Source organism: Culex quinquefasciatus, chromosome 1 (assembly GCF_015732765.1).
Source record: "Culex quinquefasciatus strain JHB chromosome 1, VPISU_Cqui_1.0_pri_paternal, whole genome shotgun sequence".
Taxonomy (NCBI): Eukaryota; Metazoa; Arthropoda; class Insecta; order Diptera; family Culicidae; genus Culex; species Culex quinquefasciatus.
This window is the reverse complement of record NC_051861.1, coordinates 112,006,835-112,022,483: the sequence shown is the minus strand read 5'-3', so window position 1 is coordinate 112,022,483 and position 15,649 is coordinate 112,006,835. Positions and strand designations below refer to the sequence as shown.

Genomic DNA, 15,649 nt, shown 5'->3' with positions numbered 1-15,649 from the left:
GATCAAAATAACGAAACTACTTAACAAATTGACAAAACAACAGGGTAAATTTAGCTTAATGACCAGAAATAAATCATAAAACTTCAAAATACATGGCAGATTTATTTTTTGGAAATGCCTGGCAACTGTCATAAGCACGAAATATCACGTTTTGAAATGAGAGTGTAATTTGACGTTTACTTTGAATTAACCATCTGTCAAAGTAAAAACATTCAGGGTTGCCAAAATATATGGAAAAAGTGTTTAACATTCAAAATTTAATGGATTCTTTTAACAGTGTAGCAATATCCACGGTTACGTCTTATATTAATTTTGTTGTGTAATTTCAGTATTTCGTACAAAAAATCAACAGAAGATATATACGCATAATTGTATGGGTTTTATACACATCGATTGCCAAAATAACAACCTAAATTTAGTGTCAGACCAGTATTTATTCTTAAATTACGAATAAATGATTTCTTTGCAGAATGCCAAATAATGGAGGTGCGAATGAAGGTCAAATGGCAAAAGGTCGAATTTAAAAAGGTCTAATGAACATCAGATCGAAGGGACAAAAGTTCAAAAGTAGATTAAAGATAAGATTTTTCTTAGTAATATTTTTGTTACACAGAAAAATTAAAATTTATTTTTGGTAGATTTAAATTTTGGTTGGTTAAATATTACCTCTTTTTTGAGTAGTTTTACTTAAAAAAAATTTACTTAAAATTGAAGAAATTTTGTAATTTTCTGTGAAATTCTCTGTTTTAAAAATCGGGCAATTTGAGAATTTTAATAAAATTTGTAAAAATGATGTAATTCAGCAAAATGTTCTATAATTGGTGTAATTTGCCAAATTTGATAACATATTGTTATTGTTTTAAGATGTGTTAAAGATTTCAAGTTTCCCTGGGCCTTGTAAAGTCAAGGGGCATGATTTGATCCTAGTGCATTAGTTAAAATTTGGGTATACATTCTTTTTTATAAGCACTTTGGACACCACTTCATGCTACGAGAACTCGCTTTGGCGCAGCCCCAGGGCTTAAGCGTTGACCGATAAGCTGTCTTCGTGAACTAAGTAGTTCTCCGATAGTGAAAATATCACAATTGCACAAGACACCGCTGCTTCTGTGACTTTTTCACTATCACAATGTGGGATTTAGGTGGGACTTTAGGATAGTACAATTGATTTGTTGCTTAGCACTAGCATTTAAAATAAATCTGTATCTTTTCCAAATCTATTTGATGATAAATTTAGTTGCAATTGTTAAGTTAGAGTAATGCTGTCAATAAACTTTGATAGATGTAGAATACTAGGCATTCTTTTCTGTCAAATTGTCCATAGAATCTCGATCAATCAATAATGCAATGATATCGGACAAAATTCGTTGATCTGTTGAACTAACGGTTTTCGGATTATGGTTGTATCGACCATTGTTGCGAATCGAGGAACTACGGATCTTTTGACGTAAATGGTCATTTCTTTTTCAAATCACGATTTCTATCCTATTTGTATATCAGTTCACAATTTTTATTGTTTTTTGATAGAAGTAGTATTACAACAGTTAAAGGAACGTTTAGTTTTGAACATTAAGTTTAGAGGATTTTAGATTAAAATTTAGATTTTCAATCCAAAGTAGTTAGCAAATGAATATTTGGACTTAAATGAATAATTGAATAAGTTGGACTTATGAATAACACACAACTGTACATTTATTCTAGAGTCAGATCCATACAGCGTCAGTGTTTATTTGGTCGAAGTGTACTAATTCATTGGCAGATCTGATTCTAGTTGTAATGTACGACAAGACTACTGACGGACGTGACAGGACGAGGGCCCAGTTTAGAGGTTTCAACATCAACGATGTGCGGCTGGACCACCCTCCCAAAAAAAAAAAAAAAAAAAGATGTGTTAAAGATTTCAAGTTTGTAACAATTTCAACATTTATTTTTTTAAGCTATAATTTTGTAAAAAAAATTGCTAAATTATCAAAATGCGTATTTTTTTAAGAATTTGTAAAATTTCTAAAACGTGTAGTTGAAGAATTAAAAGTATTTGAAAAATTTAAAGTATTAGAAATTTTTTTACGAATTTGAAGAATTTGAAGAGTTTGGAGAACTTAAAGAATTTGAAGAATTTAAAGAATTTATTGAATTTTAAGAATTTGAAAAATTTGAAGAATTTGAAGAATATGAAGAAATATTTGATGACTATGAAGAATTTGAAGAACTTGAAAAATTTGAAGAATTTGAAGAATTTGAAGAATTTGAAAAAATTGAAAATTTTTAAAAATTTAAAAAAAATTAAGAATTTGAAGAATTTGAAAAATTTGAAGAATTTGAAGAATTTTAAGAATTTTAAGAATTTTAAAAATTTTAAGAATTTTAAGAATTTTAAGAATTTTAAGAATTTTAAGAATTTTAAGAATTCGAAGAATTTGAAGAATTTGAAGAATTTGAAGAATTTGAAGAATTTTAAGAATTTTAAGAATTTTAAGAATTTTAAGAATTTTAAGAATTTTAAGAATTTTAAGAATTTTAAGAATTTTAAGAATTTTAAGAATTTTAAGAATTTGGAGAATATGACGAATTTGATTTTTTTTTAATAATTTGAAGAATTTGAAGAATTTGAAGAATTTAAAGAATTTTAAGAATTTTAAGAATTTTAAGAATTTTAAGAATTTGGAGAATATGACGAATTTGAATTTTGTTTAATAATTTGAAGAATTTGAAGAATTTGAATAATTTGAAGAATTTGAAGAATTTGAAGAATTTGAAGAATTTGAAGAATTTGAAGAATTTGAAGAATTTGATGAATTTGAAGAATTTGAAGAATTTGAAGAATTTTAAGAGTTTTAAGAATTTTAAGAATTTTAAAAAATTTAAGAATTTTAAGAATTTTAAGAATTTTAAGAATTTTAAGAATTTTAAGAATTTTAAGAATTTTAAGAATTTGAAGAATTCGAAGAATTTGAAGAATTTGAAGAATTTAAAGAATTCGAAGAATTTGAAGAATTTGAAAAATTTGAAGAATTTGAAGAATTTGAAGAATTTGAAGAATTGGAAGAATTGGAAGAATTTGAAGAATTTGAAGAATTTGAAGAATTTGAAGAATTTGAAGAATTTGAAGAATTTGAAGAATTTGAAGAATTTGAAGAATTTGAAGAATTTGAAGAATTTGAAGAATTTAAAGAATTTGAAGAATTTGAAGAATTTGAAGAATTTGAAGAATTTTAAGAATTTGAAGAACTTGTAGAATTTGAAGGATTTAATGAATTTGTTGAATTTTAAGAATTTGAAGAATTTAAATAATTTGAAGAATTTAAAGAATTTAAACAATTTAAAAAAATTGAAGAATTTGAATTTTTTTTAAGAATTTGAAGAATGTAAAGGTTTTAAAATATTTGTAGAATTTGAAGAGTTTAGAGAATTTGGAGAATTTGACGAATAAGAAGAATTTGATGAATTTGAAGGATTTAATGAATTTGAAATCTTTTAAAAATTTGAAAAATTTGAAAAGTTTGAAAAATTTAAAAAAAATAAGAATTTGAAAAATTTTAATAGTTTGAAAAAATTGTAGAATTTGAAGAATTTGAAAAATTGGAAGAATTTGAAGAATTTTTAAAAATTGAATAATTAGAAAACGTTAAAAAATTTATAAAATTTGTTTTTTTTTTTGAAAAAAAGTAAAATAAAAAATAAAAAAAATTAAATAAAATTAAAAAATTACCTTTTTTATTTTATCAAAATTTGAAAATTTGAGAGTTCGGAATTTTAATTAAGATAGAGTTTTCCGATAAAAAAAACTGGTTAAATGGCAAGTCCGCTAGTTTTTTGGGACCTTTTTTGATTTTTAATGCTTTTTTTAGGTTCTTAAAGTTTTTTTTTGTCATGTTCATAAACAATCTTCTTAGCGTGGCATTTGCATTTAAAAGCAAACATTTCATCCTTGATGATTTTGCTTGATAACCAACCGCGATAACCTTTTGACACATGGAGCATAAATAGTTTGTACTCAAAATTGAGTTGAAATTTGAAGCGTGTGAATTTGACATTTGTGTGCAGAAGTTAGATTTGTTACGACTCTACACGGCCAATCAAGATTATCGCGCGATAATTGCAACAACTCCACACAAAAACCAACAGAACGAGATGACAGCCGTTATTTATCTCAAACGTCACTATGACGTGTCAATAAATCACTCACGCGCCGTCACCTTCGGCGCAACTTTGTATCATGTTTACGATTACTACTCAATAGACCATAAAATTTGCTTCAAAGGAAATTGCAATAACTTGCAGTTTTGAGGTTAGAAATTCGAGAAAAAAATTGTAACAAAACAGAGTTTTGCTTGAGTTAGTCCTTGCAGCTAATCTCGCCTAAACTGAAAATTGGTTTCTAATTTTAAGCGTGTGAATTTGACATTTGCCCTCAAAACAAAGATCGCAGCCTCAACTTTTTACGACCCGCGTCTGTCAATCAAGATTATCGCGCGATAATCGCACCCCGAAAACCTCAACAAACCCAAGATGACAGCCGTCACAAAACGTCACCGGAGGGGACGTGCCAATAAATCACTCACGCGCCTTCGGCGCAAATCTGTATCACGTTTGTGGTGTCGTCGGCCGAACTCGTGGCCTACTGTGAGCAATGTAAACATCGCGACTGTCAGTCCGAAGGGTTACGGACTCAAATATGCGCTACAAATTGGCACAACAACTGCATTCGTTAGAATTCCGACCGTCCGCTCATGCGGGATCAATTAGGAAGAGGTTTCCGAACCGTCGCCACCGGGGTCACCTCGAGTTTTCAGCGCGTGAAATCGGACACCCCGGTTGACGTAAACGTGTGAAATTTTCGCCACAGGTTGAGGACGAGTGAGCACGCTGGAAACCTTTGAAATTAGCGGCCCTAAACTTTGCGGGTTGGCGAGATCGCCAAGTTGAGCTTCCCCTTAAAATGGCCGCCATTATCATTAATCAAAGCAGGCGACGTCAATTAACTTAAAAGCCCGCCGAGGCTATCGCGTCGTGACGCGGAGATTTGGGCATACGGAGCCCTTGCGGCGACCAAAGTAAACAAACTCCAATAAAAAGCACGTAAATATCCGCTAGAATGTCATTATTGCCACTTAGACACAGACAATCGGAAGACATCAAACCATTTTTCTGTGTTTTCGTCGAAAATTGTTGACATTTCTCCAATTGTAAACAACTCTCATCAAATTTTACCCAAAAACAAAAATATTTGAGAAAATCAAAAGTTTTCTCTGAAAATCTATGGTAAACAACGGATCATCGTCAGTTTGCCAAAAAAGAAGAAGATTTTATGTCCCCCGCAGCAGTGTCAATTTCGTCCCCGGAATGCCAAAATGACCAAACTTCGCCCTAACGCCATCCAAGTAATCCATGTGGTACGCAACTTTTGGTGACATTCCAGTGGAAAAAAATGTCTTGGTCACGTCACAGTGCTGCGTGACCTTGACCGGAGTAGGCTTTGCGATGCCCAAAGAAAAGGGATTATTTCTAGCAAAACATTGTAAAAGGACTAAAGACTATTTGTTTACAGCTTTTCTTGAGTGGATCTACTCAAAAATGAGTAAAAGAGGCAACTGGCAAATTTGAGAGAAACCGGCTCAGAATTCATCGACAATTGAGTGAAAATTTACTCAAATTTTACATTTGCCCCCTTTACTCATTTCTGAGTTGATTCCGGTTTGACGCTGTAAAACCCAGCTGTCAAAGTGACAGCGCGATTAGAAGAGTTTCCGCCGCGCGCACAAATCCAACATGACAGATAATGTGCACCTGTCACGGCTCTCGAGGTAAATTATGCTAAATTATGTCCAGCAGTGATGCCGTAAATAACGCATCAATTTGCGCTCGAGCTGTCAGCTGGTAGCAATTTCCAGAATGAAATGCGAATTAATGCGCGCGAGCGCGCAATTGAAAATTATCATTTTGAGGAATTTTCCCCGCCGATCTGTCAGCTGGTCAATCACGAATCAAAACAGAAGCCGATTGAGAGAGAGTTAAAAACCGCAAACTCATCGAGTAGTCATTGAAACATTTGCGCGATTGACCAACTGTCAGAAGCGAGGGTAAACAAAGATGGCGGTCCGCCGGAAGGGGCAATTTCGTCAGCACAGATCAATCATGTACTCGAGCTGACCTACTCCTCCGGAGGAGGAAGTTCGAGGGGTGGTCCATTTCGGATGTTTTTAAAAATATTTTCGCATCATCCCCCGCGTGCTCTCCGCTTTGCTGTCGAGGACTTAATGGAGTGGTGGCGGTTTTTTTTGCTCCTCATCTTTCTGGTTCTAAAAATACTGACATCCAACGGAACGAAAGACGCACTCCCGCGGTTGATGGAACGAGAGCGCGTCCGGTTCGGCGCGGGAGGTTTTCCGTTTCTAACCTAGAAGGAGAAATGAGGTAGAACGTGGTTTGAAAAGAGAGAAGAGGAAATTTCCAGTGACACAAATTGAAGCAGATGACGTTAGTTTAAAGAATTTCATGTTAATTTATCTTGAATCACCCATAATCTTATTTACCGTGTACATGTCAAATATTGTTGAAATATTTGAAGTTTTGAAAAAAAAATCTTTGATAAAAATTTACTTCAATTTGAGTGGTTATCCCATTAGCGTGTATTTTGTTTCCAGTGACAACAAAGATCTGTCACTTTTTGTCCCTGTTAGAAAATATTGAATGTATTTTGAAATCTTAAAATTTGTGTACTTTTTGATATCAGATTATTTTGAATTTTAAACACAATATTGTAAGAATTTAAGAATTTTTGATTTTTTTTATTTTCGATTGTAAGAACTTTAGTCTTCAGCATTTTAACAATTTTAGGATTTTTTTGCAATTTTAGCAATATTTGCAATTTTGTCAATTTCAGCAATTTAAAAAAGGGAAAATCAAGCAATTTTAGCATTTTTTGTAATTTTAGCAATTTTAGAAATTTTAGCAATATTGATATTTCCGCAATTTCTGCAATTTTAGCAATTTTAGTAATTTTATCAAATTTAGCGAATTTAGCAATTTTAGCAATTTGAGCAATTTTATCAATTTTAACAATTTTAGCAACTTTAGCAATTTTAACAATTTTAGCAAATTTAGCGAATTTAGCAATTTTAGCAATTTAAGCAATTTTATCAATATTAACAATTTAAGCAATTTTAACATTTTTTGCAGTTTTAGCAATTTTAACATTTTTTTTTTTGCAATTTTAACAATTTTAGCAATTTTAGTAATTTGATCAATTTTAGCAAATTAATCAATTTTATCAATTTGAGCAAATTTAGCAGTTTTATCAATTTTAGCAATTTTTATCAATTTTATCAATTTGAGCAGTTATAATAATTTTAGCAATTTTAACAATTATAGCAAATTTAGCAATTTTAACAATTTTAGCAATTGTATTAATTTTAGCAATTCTAGCAATTTCAGCACTTTTAGCAATTTTAGAAATTTTAGAAATTTTAACAATTTTTGCAAATTTAACAAATTTAGCGAATTTAGCAATTTTAGCAATTTTAACAATTTAAGCAATTTTAGCAATTTTAGCAGTTTTTGCAGTTTTAGCAATTTTAGCATTTTAAACTATTTTTAGCAAATTCAACAATTTTAGCAATTTTAGCAATTTCAGCAATTTTAGAAATTTTAGCAAATTTTAGAAATTTCAACAATTTTAGCAATTGCAGCGATTTAGCAATTTTAGCAATTTTACAAATTTTAATTTCTTTTCAAATTTTAAAAAAATCTAAAATTAAAAAAAATATTTTTTATAATTTTACAAATTTTACTAATCTTACAATTTTTACAAATTTTAAATTTTTTACAATTTTTGCAAATTTTACAAGTTTTACAAATTTTACAAATTTTACAAATTTTACAAATTTTACAAATTTTACAAATTTTACAAATTTTACAAATTTTACAAATTTTACAAATTTTACAAATTTTACAAATTTTAAAATTTTACAAATTTTACAAATTTTACAAATTTTACAAATTTTACAAATTTTACAAATTTTACAAATTTTACAAATTTTACAAATTTTACAAATTTTACAAATTTTACAAATTTTACAAATTTTACAAATTTTACAAATTTTACAAATTTTACAAATTTTACAAATTTTACAAATTTTACAAATTTTACAAATTTTACAAATTTTACAAATTTTACAAATTTTACAAATTTTACAAATTTTACAAATTTTACAAATTTTACAAATTTTACAAATTTTACAAATTTTAAAAATTTTACAAATTTTACAAATTTTAAAAAATTTAAAATTTTAAATATTTAAAAAATTTTAAAAATTTTAGAAATTTTAAAAATTTTACAAATTTTACAAATTTTACAAATTTTACAAATTTTACAAATTTTACAAATTTTACAAATTCTACAAATTTTACAAATTTTATAAATTTTACAAATTTTACAAATTTAAGAATTTAATAGCTCTAGAATTTTAGAATTTTAGAAATTTTCATCTAAATTCGAGCATTGCAGTGCAGTCAGATCAGGGATGAAGTAATCAACAAGATTACAGTTGTTTCGCAATCAATTGTTTTTTTTTTTAAATATCCAAGTATTGAAGAGATTTGTTTTTTCGCCGAAAAACAAACGCAGGAAAATGTATTTCTAATTGTTTTCAGTTGGTTAGACTTCTATTTTCTTCAAAATTTTGAAGTATTTTGAAAAAAAAAAATTTGTCCCCTGATATTTCTAACCGATTTTGAAGGAGGGAATTTTAGAATTTTAGAAATATTTTTTTTATAATTTTAAAATTTTAGAATTTTTGATCAGAAGTCTAGTATTGTAGTGCTGCCAGTTAAGCGATGAAGTAATCAACCAGATTCCTTAACAAGATGATCATCTCGTTTGACAGCATTGCTAAAAACAAAACAAACATTTTTATTTCGGACCCAGCTTACTAGATCTCTGTTCGGCTCGTTCCTCCCACGATTTTTTTGCGGGAAACGTGTTAATCAAATCTTGGTGTTTATTTAAAATAGAAAGATAAACACCTGGTGTCGCGTGTCTTTTAACTACTTCTTTTTCGGAACTCATTTTTATTATTTTTCCGCCATCTGTCCAAAATTTATCACATTCCAGCGCAAAATTTAAACGTCATAATTCCCCAAAACCGACTTGTTTATTGATTTCCCCCGCGCCAGGATCAAAGTGACAGCAGTAAAAAAGTTTTGCTGGCACTGACAGGTGCTCGACGTTTCGACCTTGTCCAGCGAACGACTTCATCAAGGTTGGCAGAGTTTTTATTTCTGCTCCGCTGTCAACCATACGTCAATCGGAGCCGGTTGCAATTTTAAAATACATTATTTTGCGCTGGACGGGGAGGGGGAAGGTGCAGGAAACTGGCTGCAATTCAATTAATGCCTGGTTGGAAATATAATAAAATTACACAGCAGCGGCAACGGCGGCAGTGCATCGCAGGGGAAACGATTCAGGGTTGGGTCCCCCGATGACGGACAATGTGTGGTTTATCCCTTGGTGTGCGGGGTGCTGAGATGGGCGCCATCTTGGAAAATTTGGTTTTGACGTTTTGGTGATGTTTATTGATTTTGTTTTGAAATTTTCTTGTGTGCTCACAAAAGTTACGTGACCTGCCAAAATTTCAGCGAAAAATGTCATTTCTCCGACGAGATTGCGCCCCTCAAAGTTGCGAGTTGGACCGTTTGACAGCTAACGACCAGCCCGGGCTCAATTTCCATTCCACACGATCACGCACGCACAAGTGTGGTCAAGTGAATTCGCATCGTTCGGACGATTTCGAGCGTTTAATTTATTGCATTTTATCGGGCAGTCTGTCGTCCACCCGCCGCCAATGACCCGAGCATCGGAAATTCGGAGAACGCGTTCTGAATTAATCCCCGCCGTTTGTGTCTTGTGCGGTCGAGAATTGCAATAATAAACTGCAATTTGTGCGAACTATTTGGTACAATGGCCAGCTTGGTCCAAATTCTAATCAAAGCAACCCTGTTGATCCGGTCGAATCAGCTGACAGCTGATCACAGTTGTCGGCGGCGGCTAATGGAAATTCAATCAGCTGATGCAAAGTTACCATCGCAGCTGGCCATGGAATTGTTGTAAAGACCGGCAACACTGCATTTGACAGTTTCGCCAGTTTTTCATTGTTTTTGTTTACAGCAAATTTGACATTTCCAAAGTATTGCACTTTTCGTAAAATATTGCGGAACTCAATGATGTCATGCCACTTGAACCGCGATGCGACGACGTTCCGCATACAAAGTGGTCAATTTCGCACCATTTCCTGCCCCCAAACTCCGCCAAGAACTTCTTCGATCACCATCACGCAGTAGGCCACATTCCCGGCCGGGTTATCTGCCGCTCTCGATCTAGTCGGCGGCGGCACCTTAACGTCTTGCGTCCATCAACTCAACGACTACTACGACGACGACGGACGAATGTGACTGGCATGTGTGCACCGCCACTGCGCCATTGAGCAGCCCCTCGGCGTCACGTTGACACCTTGTCGCCGGGATTGAGTTATTGACTTTTGATTATTTATCGAGTAGTGAGAAGGTGATGTGTCCGCAAATAACATTATTTCGCGTTTGTTATCTTGCTGTTGCTGCTGCGACGAACTTTTCAATGTCAACAAAAGTGCGGATTGCCGCACAGCTGTCACGTTTGACAGGTGCGTGCAGCGCACTATTCAATGCGCGAAATCGCATCCGAAAACTAATTGACTGTCACCGCCTACTGATGCAGTTCGGGCGTTTGAAGTCATTAGCGAGGCCAGGGTCACCGCCGTGATTGACAGGTCCGCGAATCAATGAAAAGAAATGGCCCGGCGCGCGGGGGTTTGCTTTCGACGGTTGTTGCAACTTTGGGTAACAATTAGTTGTTTACCTTCGTAAACGTGTGTGACCTCTACGCGGAACGAATTGCAACGCGTGGCTGTCAAACGGATGGCGCACGATGACGTTTGTTGAGGATTTTGGGGAAGCGCGTGGTTTATTGGACCTTTTTAAAAATTTGGTTTATTGGACCTTTTTAAAAATTCTAAAGGTCTAAAATTCTAAAGGTTTAAAATTCTAATGTTCTAAAATTCTAAAATCCTAAAATCCAAAAGTTCTAAAATTCTACAACTCTAAAATTCTTAAATTCTTCAACTCTAAAATTCTAAAATTCTAAAATTCTAAAATTCTAAAATTCTAAAATACTAAAATTCTAAAATTCTAAAATTCTAAAATTCTAAAATTCTAAAATTCTAAAATTCTAAAATTCTAAAATTCTAAAATTCTAAAATTCTAAAATTCTAAAATTCTAAAATTCTAAAATTCTAAAATTCTAAAATTCTAAAATTCTAAACTTCTAGAATTCTAAAATTCTAGAATTCTAAAATTCTAAAATTCTAAAATTCTAAAATTCTAAAATTCTAAAATTCTAAAATTCTAAAATTCTAAAATTCTAAAATTCTAAAATTCTAAAATTCTAAAATTCTAAAATTCTAAAATTCTAAAATTCTAAAGTTCTAAAATTCTAAAATTCTAAAATTTAAAATTCTAAAATTTTAAAATTCTAAAATTCTAAAATTCTAAAATTCTAAAATTCTAAAATTCTAAAATTCTAAAATTTAAAATTCTAAAATTCTAAAATTCTAAAATTCTAAAATTCTAAAATTCTAAAATTCTAAAATTTAAAATTCTAAAATTCTAAAATTCTAAAATTCTAAAATTCTAAAATTCTAAAATTCTAAAATTCTAAAATTCTAAAATTCTAAAATTCTAAAATTCTAAAATTCTAAAATTCTAAAATTCTAAAATTCTAAAATTCTAAAATTCTAAAATTGTAAAATTGTAAAATTGTAAAATTGTAAAATTGTAAAATTGTAAAATTGTAAAATTGTTAAATTGTTAAATTCTAAAATTGTTAAATTCTAAAATTCTAAAATTCTAAAATTCTAATTTTTTTAAATTTTTGTATTGTTAAATTGTTAAATTGTTAGATTGTTAAATTGTTAAATTTTTAAATTGTTAAGTTGTTAAATTGTTAAATTGTTAAATTGTTAAATTGTTAAATTGTTAAATTGTTAAATTGTTAAATTGTTAAATTGTTAAATTGTTAAATTGTTAAATTGTTAAATTGTTATATTGTTAAATTGTTAAATTTTTTAAATTGTTAAATTATTAAATTGTGAAATTGTGTAATTCTAAAATTCTAGAATTCAAAATTTCAAACATTCTCAAACTCTAAAATTCCTATATTCTGAAATTCATATTTTTTATGAAATTTGTTAAATTTATATTATGGCAAAAAATTATTTGAGGCGCGTTTCCACACTCATTAATTTTTCTTCCAATTTTTCACTCTCTAAAAATAAAACCTCAAATTACTAACCAAACCACTTAAAACACCTGAATAATGTTCTAGCCTAACGTTGTTGTGTCATTCGCCAAAACAACAAACAAACTTTTTTTTTCCTGTAAAACTTACTCAAAGCACCTGTTGTCAGAACTCGTCTATAGCGCTTCGCAAAAAAAAATCCATTTACCGCAGTATTGCGGTTTTCACTCAAATATGCACGCGTCTATTCGGCCTCGAACCGTTCGCCGCACTTTTTCAACGCCGTGCGGCGTCTTTCTTTCAGCGAAACCGACAATACCAATCGGAGAAGCGCCGTTGCACGGCGGCCTGTCGTCGCCTACTTTTGCGATGATCCCCCGACTTTAACGACCCTCACTCTCGTGGAAAACGAAATGGAAGTCATTAATCACGCTCCCGGTGCCCGGAGGGCAGAAATTTACGGTTCGCATAAAGTGGAGGTTATGTATGTGGACGGCCGCACTATTTTTAGGAGCAGGAACGCGCAATATAATTGCATAATGTCGCCCGCGGAGGAACGTTATTCCAGAGTTGGATAGTTTCGAATCGAACCCGGAAATGGCGCCCCGCAGGGATGACACTTTTCACTGCAGTCGGCAGGACTTTATAGGCTTTTGCCGATTGGCATCGTCTGGAACAGATAAAATGCCGCATTTAGATTTGCCGCCTTACGGCGGTGCGGTCAATGACTGCAAAAGGGGGAAAACTCTTTAATATCTTCAATTTGACAGATGTACAAGGTTGCCAGATTGTAAAAAGTTAATTCTAACCTCAAAATCTCACCCAACCCGCTCGTTCGTCGCACTTGAACTTGACAGTTGACATTCGCACGCACTAACAACAACACAGGTCAGCGCTAATTCCCGGCCTGCTACGCGGCCGCCACCTCGTGTTTATTTTATCACACTTTATAGAAGGAGTTCGCGCAGCGGGACGCCAAATCAAAGTAGGCTGCTTTAGCAGCCGGGTTGAGGTTGATTTGTTTACATACACACTAGATCTAGTTGGCTGGGAGATTTATGTTCGGCGAAACAAAAAAAGAGGTAGCGCCTTGGACAAGTTCGAATCTCACGGCTTGCTTGCGATAAAAAGCAAGCGGTTGCCACGTGAGGAATGCACTTGGATTTATGACGCTGGCGCTGATTGTCAGCTTCAAGTCAGCTTGCATGCAATTACGTCTGCTCTTGCGAGGGGGAGACGTTGAGGGGTAATTATCAATAAGTCACAGGTTTCGTTTAGGGTAGAGCGACAAACTGGCAACACTGAATCATAGTTGCGATTTGAAGACGCAAGAGTCGTTTTTGACAGCTGTTGCCAAGCTGTCAATCCAAGGGGGGTGATGCAAACTTAATTGATTGGCAACGCGACGCGGCCCAACCCGCAATCAACGAGCGACCTTATCGCTGAGACGTACAAACATCGTAATGCCGAGTTGTTTGTTTACACTTTTGTAGCGACTGTTTATATTTGCGCAGGGCCGTGCCTCCGCCTACCTCGATTTGTTTACTATGCAATTTGACGATCGAGCATCACTAACCTACTGCGATTTCTCTCTCTCTTTCAGAATCTGGCCGGAACTGTCAACCTGGGTTCGTGAGTGCGTGGCGGGGCACCATGGATCACGCGGTGCACGCGGCCCGCGGACGACCATGGAACAAACTTCGCTTCGAGAACAACGAGCTGGAATGTCTGTACCAGCGGTACACGCTCAAGCTGCAGCGGTTCTCCGTGACCGGCGTGGTGGCGCTGGTCGTCGTCCTGTGCGGCGTTATGGCCGGGTTGAGTCTCGGCTACAACCAGGCGCCCACGCTCCATAACGTGTTCAACTCGTTTCTGTGCCTGCTGTTCGCGGTGGTCCTGGCGCTGCTCCAGTTCCGGTTGATCCGGGACTCGCACCTGCCGTACCTCTGCTACGGGATCCTCTTCTTCACGGCGGCCTTCTGCTTCATCTCGATGCCGACGGTCGGCATCGTGTTCCCCGTCGATACCCGCGAGGTCATGGCCGAGGGCGTCTGGCAGATCGTCTTTGTGGTGTTCCTGGCGTACGCCATGATGCCGCTCCAGATCTGGGAGGCGGTCCTGTTCGGGATCATCCTACCATCGATCCACGTCGGCCTGACCGGGTACAACATCTACAATGACAACTTCCAGTACCTGGCCTACCAACAGCTAGCCGCCAACATCGTCATCTTCGTCGGCGTCAACGTCGCCGGTCTCGTCGTGAACGTCATGATGGAGCGGGCCCAACGCCGAGCCTTCCTCGACACCCGGAACTGCATCGCGGCCCGCCTCGAAATGGAAGACGAAAACGAGAAGCTCGAACGCCTCCTGCTCTCCGTCCTGCCCCAACACGTCGCCATGGAGATGAAAAACGACATCCTCTCCCCCGTCGAAGGCCAGTTCCACAAGATCTACATCCAAAAGCACGAAAACGTCAGCATCCTCTTCGCCGACATCGTCGGCTTCACCGTCCTCGCCTCCCAGTGCAGCGCCCAAGAACTCGTCCGACTCCTAAACGAACTCTTCGGCCGCTTCGACCAACTAGCCCACGACAACCACTGCCTGCGCATCAAGATCCTCGGCGATTGCTACTACTGCGTGTCCGGCATCCCGGACCCCCGCGCCGACCACGCCCGCTGCGCCGTCGAGATGGGCCTGGACATGATCGACGCGATCGCCTCCGTCGTCGAGCAAACGGACGTGATCCTGAACATGCGCGTCGGAATCCACTCCGGACGGGTGCTGTGCGGAGTGCTCGGGCTCCGTAAGTGGCAGTTTGACGTGTGGTCCAACGACGTGACGCTGGCGAACCACATGGAGAGTGGAGGGGAGCCGGGAAGGGTTCATGTGACGCGGGCTACGCTGGACGCGCTCGGTGGGGAGTACGAGGTGGAGGCCGGGCATGGAGACACGCGGGACTCGTACCTGAGGGATAATCAGATCGATACGTACTTTATCGTGCCGCCGGCACATCGGAGAAAGGTAAGTTTGGTTCGTCTTGAAAAATGATGAAGTTTGACATGTCGCACGATGGAGTTTGTTGGTTGTTTCAAAGTGGCCACTTGGGATCCGTTTCACCGGTGCGACATTCCGTCGCCGTAACTCAATTCCGTTAACAAATTTCTTGGTGCTTCTTTGGACAAACTTGCTTAGAATTTTGCAAGGATTAATTTGCGAACATAAATTTTGTTGACGTTGGACCACCCCTCCAGTGGCCACTTCACCAATTTCAACCCAGTTCCTCGGATTGCCCTTGAAAAACCATGAAGTTTGACATGTCGC

General features: G+C 35.3%; 1 protein-coding gene across 5 annotated transcripts in view; it reads left to right on the top strand.

The window, feature by feature from the left end:
- The window catches only part of LOC6050933 (Ca(2+)/calmodulin-responsive adenylate cyclase), an 88,055-nt gene that overhangs the window by 25,131 nt on the left and 47,275 nt on the right, over nucleotides 1-15,649 (top strand). For all 5 annotated transcript variants that reach the window (XM_038249744.1, XM_038249747.1, XM_038249746.1 and 2 more), the window contains one exon: nucleotides 13,932-15,349. In XM_038249744.1, the coding sequence (XP_038105672.1) occupies nucleotides 13,982-15,349 (1,368 nt within the window). In that variant the 5' untranslated portion in view covers nucleotides 13,932-13,981. The remainder of the gene's footprint in view (nucleotides 1-13,931; nucleotides 15,350-15,649) is intronic.